Source organism: Cucumis melo, chromosome 8, assembly GCF_025177605.1.
Source record: "Cucumis melo cultivar AY chromosome 8, USDA_Cmelo_AY_1.0, whole genome shotgun sequence".
In the NCBI taxonomy this organism is placed as follows: Eukaryota; Viridiplantae; Streptophyta; class Magnoliopsida; order Cucurbitales; family Cucurbitaceae; genus Cucumis; species Cucumis melo.
Genome location: NC_066864.1, coordinates 4,603,988 through 4,616,776, shown reverse-complemented (window position 1 = coordinate 4,616,776; position 12,789 = coordinate 4,603,988). Strand labels below are relative to the sequence as shown.

At 27.2% G+C, this 12,789-nt stretch overlaps 1 protein-coding gene across 1 annotated transcript; it reads left to right on the top strand.

Moving 5' to 3' along the window:
• Positions 1 to 3,004: 3,004 nt before the first annotated feature.
• Positions 3,005 to 4,643, top strand: LOC103484897 (transcription factor bHLH25-like). The gene is made up of 3 exons (XM_008442246.3): positions 3,005 to 3,370; positions 4,091 to 4,477; positions 4,569 to 4,643. Exons 1-3 carry the CDS (start codon positions 3,005 to 3,007, stop codon positions 4,641 to 4,643), a joined length of 828 nt encoding a protein of 275 aa, XP_008440468.2.
• Positions 4,644 to 12,789: the final 8,146 nt, after the last annotated feature.

The window sequence follows — 12,789 nt, the reverse complement described above, 5'->3', positions numbered from 1 at the left end:
ACATAACAAAAGAAGAAAATAAGAGTACAAGACTTTGGTTTAGATATAGATGGATGTGTCGACTGAGGCACAAACTAACTGCAACTCTTCAAACCCAATCGTCTTCGTTTCAATCGAAGGTGAGGTATGAGTCGTTTTGTGACTCGTAGCTTTATTGGTTTGATGTTCTGCCATTTGATTTGTTTTCAAAACAAGAGTACAAGACTTGAGTTAAAACTATATCGTAACAAGATTGATTTCTAATTTCCTCTACTCGTCAGTGCATTTGACTAGTCTGGTTTTGCCTTGCTGGCAGTAGGAACATGAGACTATGGTATGTTGTAGAAACTGCAGTAGAGTTGAATTTGTTTGGCCTAAGAAGTTGGAGTTAGAGAAGGAGAGTTGCAAACTTCACTCGAGTTCGAGTTCGAGTTCTTTTCATGACTAAAAAACGTCAAATTCTTCTTAATTTCCACCCAGATAAGGGAAGTTATTTAGAAATGATCATGAGTGATTAGCTGGTTGAGGTTGAACTCAAATGAAGTCAAACTTAAGAGCCTTATGCTGTATCATTGTACAGATTCAACTTTGGACAGTGAATCGTGCCCTTTGAGTCTCCTCACTCCATTTTGTCTATTAATTGCATAAATCTCTTCCTCCTAATTAAGTTCCATTGATGTTTGCTCATTTTGGCAAATGCCTATGTTTCTGTTGCCAAGTTGATTCCTTTCTTTAGAGAGCTCTATTGGGCCCCTTACAGTTCTATTAATCTTTTAGCAACATTCCTACTCCTCTCTTTAGGGTCGCAAATGCGAATGACCACTCTTGTTTTTCAAGGTTCTCACTATACCCTCCTATTCGTTTTTCAATATTTGTTCACAATTCTTTTCTTAGACTATGTAATATACTTTGTTGATGTGAAACAAAATTGATTCAAAGAAAAGTGTAAACTTTGTCCATTATGGTGACACCACAAAACATTGTCCATTACGGTTTTGACAAGTTACATATGGTGAAAGGAAAAATAGGGTTAATTTGTGTTCTATTGATGACTTCGTAAACATGATTTGATCGAAACATTTTGAAAGTATGTAAACTAAAATAAAATAAGGCTGTGCTTACCAAAGTTAATGTTACCGTTCAACCCCAACGGGAATTGTAAATGTGATAGATTCATAATTTTTATTTTCTAACAATAGTAATACTAATAACTGTAGCGATATTGGTCGGTGGGTTTCACATAATTTTAAAACATAATTGGATTGATAGTTCTTTATTCGTCAATTAGTTTATGTTTTTCAATCATAGAATTTTGAGATAGGTTTCACATGTCAATATGAGTATGAAACAAAGGTAAATAGCAAAGAACGACATAGTCAAATGAATCAAATTACCATTAATATATTATGTTTTTCTTGAAATAAACGTATCCTAAAAATCAAAGTAGTATTTAAAGTTTTTTAAATTTATGATATGAGAGTTTGCTTCTAACTTTTACCCTAGTTTGTTCGGGGATTTCTCATGTAAAATCAACATGTACTATTTTCTCACTTTAATTAGCTACTATCTCACTCTATTTAGTCGCAATTCATGTTTAACAATAATGTCTAGCAAGGTACTTAGATCGGCTAATATAATGACTTTAAATATATAAAAATTATTATATATGTAATGTAATATATAATAATTTTTAATAATTGTATAATAGAACATGTTCTTAAAAGGACAAAGAAAATCCCTCATAAAAGAGCTTCCTTCCTTTTATATGGCACAATCATCACTGAAAATTACATTTTGGAAGCAGTATTCATGTAGCTTTAAAAAATTTCATTTGAATTGGATAGAAGAACTTTGTATATTTATAACTTGAAATATAATTATTGTTAACATTTAAAAACATTCGTCTACTTTATCCTCTTAATATTTTAAAGGTCTTGACGCCAAGCCGTAGTTTCTTTTCTTCATTTTTCTCATTCACACAACAACCAGTTTTCTTCAAAATAACAACACTAATCAATTTAATTTAATTAAGACCAAAAGATAATTTTTCTTATCTTTACTTCTTTTTTTTTCTTTTCTTAGAAATTTTATTTCAATTTGGATGGATTTTATTTTAATTAATGAAATTAAAGTGAATAGTTTAGTTATGAATCACAAAGAAAGAATCAAATCTAACGGTGGTTAAACAGTTTTAATTGATACAATATATAATACAATTTGTTTTCACTATTATTTTGCATAACAGATTACATTATTTAAATTCGGTTGTTGTTTTACAAAATTGATAGTCTAATTTTATATGTGACGTTTATTCAACATATCTTCTATCTTTATGTATTTTTCATTAAATTCCTATATAGCTTATTTAAATTTTTTACTATATTTTATAAATAATTTTATTTTTTATGTCATTCATAACACTTCACCTAATTCTTTTTACCTAATAGATATACATATTTCTTTGTTAATAAAAATATATATATATATATATATATATATATATATATATATATATATATGTTTGTTGAATATTGAATCATTAATTATACGAACAAAAATTCCTCTAATATATTAACAAAAACAATGATCAAATATATTATCTCTCGTACTTAAATGTTAAAAGAGTAAAGAAAAAGAAAAGTTCCCTAAAACCTCAAAATAAGTCTTAGAAAGAGCCTCCAAATGTATAGTTCAAAATTCCTAATATATTAACAAAAACAATGATCACTTCATTCATTTTAAGTCAAAGGTATAACCAATTAAATTTGTTATTTTCATATATATCATAGTTTTGGCCTTCATTTTGTTCAACTTCAATTCCTCCATTTTCTTTCCCTCAGTTGAAAGCAAAAATAATAATACATCGTTTCTTTGATGGAAATCTCATCGGCCAAATGGTTATCCGATCTAGTAAGCTAAATTAATTAAGTTCTTGATGCTTATTGATTTTAATAATTAATATACGTGCTCTTAATAATATTTGGAATTGAATTAATTGATTTTTTTTTTTTAATTATAGGAAATGATGGAGTGTTCATATGAATACGAGAGGATGAAGAAATGCCCCCATGATTATACACTGGATGAGCTGAATTTTCCGGCGAAGGAAAAAGTCAATAATTTGAGAAGTTCCAGCCAGTTGGTTTCATTTGGGGATTATTCAGGTGAAATTGAGAATTATAAGTTTGATAATTATGGGAATTTAATTGGATCTGGAGAAAAAGGGCATGAAATTAAGAAGGATTATTGTTCAACAATAATAATGGGTCAGCTGCCAAATCGTAATCGTAATCATAATAATTCAGAACATGTTATAGCTGAGAGAAGAAGAAGAGAAAAGATAAGACAAAACTTTATTGCTCTTTCAGCTCTCATACCCGGCCTCATTAAGGTAATTATTTTTAACTAATTAAACTTTAATTTCCTTCATATATATTTTATTTTTTTCTTTAATTAGTTTATTTATAGTTAGGGTTGGTATCTGTTAGGACATAATTTCTTCATATTTTCTAATATGATTGAATTTTGCATTATTGCATACACAGATAGAGATTAGTAGAGCTTCCAAGAAATAATTGTGACCAAAAGAAAAAAAAACACTCTAATTGCTAAGAACAAAAAAAGGGTTATTAATGGCTGCCACGGTGGGCGGGCTTAAGTGGATCTTTCAGGATCACGATGGTCATACGGTTCTCGAAGTTGAGGTTTCTGTGGAGGGTTTGAAAGCGTTTGAGTAAGAGTGTTCCAAGCTTAACCCCTCACTTTCACTTGAATTAAGATTACTCCTTTAAACGGAAGAACAAATTAAAACTATTCATGCTATTGAATCGCAGCTTTGACATCCTCGATCTCTAGATGTATTCTCTTGCTCATCCTTTATGAGGTGCTTGCGAGTAACTGATAGGAATTATTGGTTGCTATAGTTTTGTTATGTTACATTTTTAATTCTATATGATTTAACTGCCATTAGGTTTTAAGTGAAATTTATTTTTATACTATTAACGATAATAATATATATATAGGTCTAAAAAAAAAGTGATATATAATCGATAAACTTTTGAAAAAGGATCTCTGAATAGACATATATGAGAGGATATATTTTTGGTGAAAGAGGGACAAAGCTTCGGTGCTTGGTGGAGCTATCGAGTATGTGAAAGAGCTTCAAGAACGTCTCAAATGGGCTGAGGAAGAAGCAGAGAAGCAGAAGAGTGTAATTAAATCATTCGTGTTTGGGAAAAGAATCAATCTCGACTCCGACGACTCTGAAAACGAAACCTTTTCATTGGACGAGAACGGTGACAGATCTTCGGTCCGATCAGTTCCTACAATAGAAATAAGAGTTTTGGAGAAGGATGTTATGGTAAGAATTCATTGCAAGAAACGGCAGGGATGTTATACAAGCATATTAAGTCAAATAGAGAAGCTTAAGCTTACGATTCTGAATAGCTGCGTTTCTCCATTTGGTGAATCGAGACTCGACATAACCATTGTTGCCGAGGTAAAAATATTAAAATAATTAACCATTGTTAATTTTTTGATAAAGTTCATTGGTTATTAAGTAATAGTATTTGGTTAATTTGTTATTGTAGATGGAGGCTGGTTTTTGCATGACACCGATGGATGTTGGGAAGAATCTAAGAGAGACTTTGGTCGAGTTCATATAGTGGATTTTAATTAAACATCATTAGCTTGTTAATTAATCCCTTTTGGATTTCATTAATAACGTAAATTAAGCATTATCTATATATATATATATATATATATATATATATATATATATATATATATATATATATATATATATATATATATATATATATATTTCTCTGGTTTCATTCTTCTAAAGCCAATTCATATTTTTATGCACACAAAAATTAATATATAGCTTAATTACATATGAATGACTATGGATAATGTTTGAATTAGGATTATTGCATAACTAATATGTGAATAACAATGTTAAAAGTTGCATATGCTATGTCGTGGTGTGCAATTTTGGTCGATTTAAAATGATGCTTGTATGAATATGATATAGAATTAGAGAATAGGATAACATTATTACGGTATCTATATCAAATATCGATCATATACCAACACATATGATAGTGTCTACGTAACATAAACATCAAAAAACTTTTTAAATGCTAAAATTTAAATTTATAAAAGCTTAGTGAAGTGAATAATTCAAATGCTAAAACACAGTGTATTTAGTCGTGGAAAAATCTTAATTCTTAGTTTCATTTTATTGTGTCTATTATTTGAAAATGAATAGGGAAATTTTGCTAACAACCCCTAGAAACTACAGTTAGATTTGGGAGGAAGCAATATCATTGATTGTACTTTTGTTTCTACTAGATCTAAGCTATTCTTTTAATTATACATTTGATATCGTTGTTCTAATTAATTTGTAGATTGCTTTACTATAGCTTCTTTCTTTGCATGTCGTTTCTATACGTAATGAAGTATCTATACATCTCTTTCTCAATATTAATTAAAAACCTTTCAAGGATGTTTAGGAACATAGTTACCCAAAAACATCTAACAAAATTTCCATCACAAAAATAAGACCTTTGACTTTGGATATAGAGATATATGGCAATCTCCAATAATTGGGAGTTTAACCTAATTTAGACCAACAAGACATTCAAACTTTAATATAACATTGGACCTTAAATTTCCTTAAAGACACATAATAGAAATGTCCCAACCAAACCCCACCAACTCTAAAATTTAAGTACATCTTAAAGAATAAAAAAGAAGAAGCTTGAAATTACGTTTTGTCGTCATGCTAAAGCAATCAACTTTCTCAACCCTAATTTTATTTTATTTATTTATTTACATTATTTTTGAAACATCAACCAATATTATTAGAGCTCCAATATGGGACAAAGTTTTATAATTAATATTCTCTCTCCAAATGTTATATAAGAAGATCATGTCAAGAGAGACCTCAATCACATAGAAAAAATATCCAACTTTAACTTCTTAATCAATATTTATTTATTTTTGGATTTTATTAATTACTTGAATTTATATAAATATTTGTTTATAATATATATATATATATATATATATATATATATATATATATATATTACACTTTTTTTTTTTTCCTCGCATCGTGTGCTTGTCTTTTAATTTGTGAACTTAAGGAATATATAGTACGTGATTGTTAAATTTCAATTGGATTTCGATTGATCAGCATCTAATTGAATAGATTATCAAAATCTAGAGAGAGAGACAGAGAGAGAAACTAATTATATATATTGGAATGTATGAGGAAATGTATAATAATAATAATAATTATTATTGTATAAGATTTGTTAGAGCTACCGTATCGCATAATTGGAACAAAAATCTAAACTTATTCTTCTTTTTATTTATGTTTCATATTTATTGTAGATTTGTTTAATAGATTCTGATCCCTTTTTAAAGTCCTTACATAATTAATTTGCGTCTCTAATCGTTCTGAGGAAAGAAATATTGAAAGTTCTATAATTGTTTGCCAAATTATAAACAAAAACATGTTGAGAATTGAGAGAGATTTCAATTATATTTTTCATTATCCTCTACACATCATTATGTTTTTTTAAAAATATGTATATATTTTGTATCTAAACTATCACAAAACTAACGGTAACAATTTAGCCCCTAAGTGTGTAATAATTAAGCCCTTAAAACTTCAGTAACTAATAATTTAGTTAATTTGAAATTTACAATTCATAACAATTCAGTCTCTGTTGTAAAAGAAATCATTAAAATTAAACTTCAATTTTCTGTTATATAGCAAATAGTTATTAATAAATTTGATTTCTGAGTTTATCAATTTATACGTCTAAAAAGTTTCATTAAAGTATACCGTATTTCATTATAAATTGTAAAATATATAAAACCTAAATCACTGCTTTATTGGAGTTTATGAAGTAAATTCTAACAAATTTGAAAATATATTAGACTTAATTATTATTTTAATTCAAAGATAAAAAAAAAAAAAAAAGTGTATTACAACCTTAAAAAATAATTAGTAAAAAAAAAAAAAAAAAAGGAAGGGACCATGTATTTAATTTTCATTTATACTAATGAGTAGTGAAAGAAATATTTAAAAGCAATATTTGATAAAATTGATAAAATTATCATAATTAGCCAATGACGTTGATACCACGACTTAATCATTTGATTAGGACAAGTTAGAGTTTTGGCTAATTGGGTTCAACTTGTTAATATCATAATATTGTTTGGAATGGGACTATACTAATTATTAATATTCATACAATTAATTGGGAAATTTGCAAAACAATAAAAAAGAAAAAAGGAAAATTTGTTCTCTCTCCTACTTAGTTGGAATTGACCATCACATCATAATCTTGGAATCAAATCCATTAAACATAATGTTTGGAATAATGATATAGCATTTAATTAATTTGTCGTTTGTTAGTAAACTAAATTAAAAACGAACATAAACAGTTTGTAATTGCAATAAAATGAGCTGTGAACCTCTTATCAATTTCTATCGTATTAGATATTAATTATTGTCACTTGTCAGGGTTAAGAAGATGAGAACCACAATTATTGTTTTACAAGGTTATTTATGGTTTTAAGATTATTTGTATATTTAATTTTCTATTTTTATCAAAAAAAAAAAAAAAAAACTTGTTTCTATTCTCAAAATAACTTGTTTGTTCTGGAAAAATGTGAAATTAGTATTTAATTAATTAAAATACATTTCAAAATTATATTAACCATATTTTGTATTATATATATATATAATAACACTCATTTGTTGTTTGAGTTGCATCTAATTTTTTACCATTTCTCTCCTTTTTTATTATTTTTTTAAGATTTTATTTTTATTTTATTTACTCTTTTTTCTATTCACAAATCGTTAAATTTGACAAAATATTTATAAAATATAGTAATATTTTAGATTTTATCAATGATAAATATCGATAGGAGAAGTCTATCAATATCAATTCGTACCAATCACTAATAAATTTTAAATTTTTATTATATTTTATAAATATTTTAGTTTATTTTTCTATATATGAAAATATTTTAAATTTTAATTAGTTTTAAAAAAGATATTTATCTCTACAAAATTTGAACAAAAAATCAGGTAAATATGGTAAAAAGTAATACATATTTAAAAATTATTTAAAAAAAAAGAAGAATAAAGGTGAGGATTTATGTAGATTATAATTTTTAAAAAGGTCCAAGTTTATTTATAAAATAGTAAAAAGGAATTATTCAAAACAAACACAAAATAAAAATTGGTAGAAAAAAAAAGAAGCCAGAAACCAACCATTACATTGATTTTTATTTTAGGTAATCATAACATGTAACAATTTTTAGAATAATTATTAAGTATGTAGCAATATTTTTAAAAAATTGTAAATATAGCAAAGTCTATCCGTGATATATTTTGATAGATTTTGCTGTATTTGTAATTTTTTAAAAACTATTGCACGTAGGCTTCTATCCACTTTATGAAATCCAATTGTTTTAGTTTAGTTTAGTTTAACTGATGGATCGGCTAAAAGATCAATGAAACTAAACTAACCATTACAATATAAAATCATTTTTGGGTATTAAATTTGGCCCATGAGAGTTTCAAATTAGGGGTAAGCCCAGGTTATGGCACTTGAAATATAATGTTTAGAAGCACCAAACTATATTCATAGGTTTATTGAAAAATAAAGTGAATCTAATATGGAGTATAAATGTCAAGCATGGTTGTTGTTGTGCAATCACTAACAAATACAATAACTTAATACCATATAATAAAAACAAAAACAATGAGAGACAGAGATACATAACCTAGTTTGGTACAATATTACATCTACGTTCGTTTATGTGGTTGTGTGATTGAAAGATTTTAACTTTAGTGATTCACATAAAACTTATATTCAATTTTAATTTAAATTTTCTTTTTTGTATGTGAGAGAAAAAATATATATATGAGATGGCAATTTTTGTTTGTTGATTTAGTGAGGGGGTGGGGTGAAGGAGAGGAACCTTCTGTTGGCCCTTCCAACTTCCAAGGTCTTTGACTTATAAAATCATCACGTTTTTAAAATTATCTTAATTCATATATATATATATATATATATATATATAATACTTGTTTTGGATGAGATGTTTTGACCTTCGTCCACACTATTTTGTAGTCAAAATTTAATACCTGTGTGTGTTTCCAGGATTGTCGGAATAATAATAATTACAATTGTAAATATGCAAATTTTACTTTAACTTAATTAGATTATTTAAGATTTACAAGTTTAATTAAATCGTATAATAAATATTGTTGGGGCAAAACTGCTTCATTTTAAAAAAAAAAAAAAAAAAAAGAATTTTAAAAAAATTCATTTACATCACGAGATGTCACCTAATATATTTTGATTCATCTTGTTATTTTTAGAAATAACTAAGAAAATAAAATTTTCTCTCTAGAAGAATTTTACAAGAGTTTTCATAATAATAAAAATAAATTTGTCTGTTTTCTTTTTTTCTTTATTTTGATTTATTTTTTTAATATTTTTCATTTTCGTTTATGGTTTAAATTTTTCGAAATTAATTCTTTTTCGTTTTTTGATTGATCGACTTTTCGATTTGATAGGTCGACTTGATTTTTCGATCTATCATGTTCACCTCCATATCATTATCTTGAAATCAAGTCTATTAAACATAATGTTTAGAATAATGTTATAGCATTTAATTAATTTGCCTCCTTGGTACTCAACTAAATTAGAAATACAAATATTAATAGAGTTCATGTATGAATTTTGTAGCTTAATTACGTCATATTAACATCACCGACGAACATTGGGCCATGATACTTGATAATGGAATTAATTCATCGGCCCATGACTTAGTACACACATATATGAGACAAATTGGTTTTACTTTGTTATTATTATAAATCTTGCTTTAATTTGTTATTTTCAACGTTATAGCTCTTATTATATTCACACTACGAACAACCCACAACTTTAAACAATGAACTTCAAATAGTTCCCATCTATTTCAATCATTATTAACCTCAATTTGGAACTCAATTGATACTGTGTATTTTTGGAGAAAGGGTTTTAGGATTTTGAGATATGTGGAACAATGTTTGGAGATTGCATCTCCTCCCATTTTTCCAATTTTGGAGATGCATTCATTGACAAGATGTTTTAGTTAATTGCTTGAGGTTATTGTAGTGGTATGAATATAGCATCGACTCAATTTTTCTTGATTAGTATATATTTCATCAATTGGGGATTGGTTAGCCAAAACCCTAGGACACTGGCATTTCTAGGTACCTTTTGGATGTAGTCTGTTTGTGGACTTTAATTTAAACTTAGCCTTCAACAACTCTCAACATCAAATCTTTTACCATACTTAAATGTTTAGTATTTTGCCTTGACATATTCCAAATTTGAATAGAAAATTAGAAAAAGAATTAAAAATAACAATAAAGATAATTGTAATAATTATCACTTTTAAAACTAATAACAAAATCTATTAATCATAGATTCTATGACACCAATAGACTTTTATTTGGTGATAATTAAAGTTCATATTATCAATATGGTCTGTAATATTTTTATAAAAAAAGTTGTATTGTATTCCATGTACAAATTAAATACTCTGATCATCATTATTTCTGGTCTAACGGCACGAAAACTTTAAAAAGTTTGGAAGAGTAAAATAAAATAAATAAAAGTAAAAGGAAGATGAATTTTTCTTAAATAAATATAAAACACAATCAGAAGAAACAGTGGAAGTGGAGGCAAGAAGGAAAATTCATCTTCAACTACGATCTCTTACCCAAAATTAAAACAGGTGAGGTAAGATGATGAGAGTCGAGACATGGGCTCATTTATCTCTTCCTAATTAATATTATGGGTTCTCGTATTCTCCAACATACACACATATAGAATTATGGAATTATTTGGGATTTCTACTAGAAATGGTTAATGTGAGAAAGGAGTACACTCATGCTTACTAGGGGAACTAACTAACCATGGTTAATTTAAACTTTTGGGTGAGTTGAATTATTTTATATAATTATATTTATTGATCAACGGGTTTCATGTGATGGCAACTATTGGATTACTTAAAAAAATTGTACATCATCACCCAGCCCCCATTATATGACTGGGACATTTATAGTTTTTTTTTTTTATATATATATATATTATAGAAAACCAGAAGATGTAATAAATAAATAAAATAGTCTATGTTTGTTTAATTTTTTTATATAAGAAATGAGATCTCAAATAAAATAAAGGCCATCCCGTTACCACTTAGGAACTTTCTTAATTTGGAAACACAGCTCCATCATAAGGGTTGTGCTTTTCATGTTTAGGGCTTTTTTTTTTTTTTTTTTTTTTAATTCCTTGGTTCCAATCGTAGCGGCGAAAAATCTTATAAACATTAGATTTGTTATCTTCTGATCATATTAATATAATCAAATTTTCCATTTAAATAATTAGTTGAATCAAATTTTCCATTTAATAATTTGATTGATTTAGTTGATGATCAATTATAAAATGTCTAATTGCTATTATTAATCGTTTAATTAGTTAGATCGATTTTTGTTATTGCGTCTTTTTTATAAAAAAAAAACAGAGAGAAGTAGGAAACATTAAGATATATATATATATGATAAGTCTCCGTGCTACAATCATATATTTAATTGATTTTGTATTTAAATTTAGTTAATCGAAAGATATAGTTGAATCATCAATGTGTAAATTTGAAGATACAGTTCCTAAAAGAAGGCTAATGTATATTTAATTGAGATTATATTTTAAAGTCTTTGCGAATGAGAGAAAAATAATAATTAAAGGAGAAAAAGAAGAGATGAATTAACTACGGGAATGATATTTTACTAATACATTTAAATCCGTAAAGAAAAACTCCAATCCAATTGAAAAGCAAAAATGATCAATTCAATTGTACTAAAAAAATTACGTGTTATGCTTTTAGAGAAAAAAATTTGATTTTAACATGGTTAATATTATCCGTATGGTTTGGGTTAATCAAGATCATAATAGGGATGTTAAATTTTAACAAGATTTTACAGTTTTAAATAAGTATACAAAGAAGAGAATTGAATTAGATTTGAGATTGGGAAGGGTGGTTTGTTAATTAACAATAATAATGTGAGTATTCGTACAAAAATTGGGTGGTGCATTCAGATTAGAGCTAGGTACTGCTACGCGGGGTTAACATAAACTACATTACACATGGGGGGTGATGTAATAATGTAACCGACGGTCAATGATATGAGCGAAATGATTTGTGATTGGCTGATTAAAATCCACACCATTGTTTGACCAAGTAGTTCGTACTCGTACCACCCCGTCTTCCTGGGGTTTTTCCCTTTTACACTTAGACCTAGGAAGCTCCGAGCCTGGATCATCCCCCACCTTCCTTTCTCATATCATCTGTTTTTCCTTTCATTCTTTCAACTAGGAAATATAAAAGATTATAGTATGATAATCATCAATATTTCATAATCATCATAGTAGTAAACAACATTGACACATGAATATAAACTTATTATTATTATGGTGACAATAATTTTTGAAATGTCATACATATGGGGATGCATTATTGGAAGTTGAAAGTTGAAGCAAAAAGTCTAAAGATGGAAGGCCGTGTGATAGTAATAGATAGATACAAAGGAAGCCAAAAAGGCAGGAGGGAGCTATTCACATGTGCGAAATCAAATATATATAATAATAAAAGCGTGTACGGTTTATAGCATCTATAAATCTTCCCAATTTTCTTCTCACTTCATTTCATTCTTCCATCGCTATT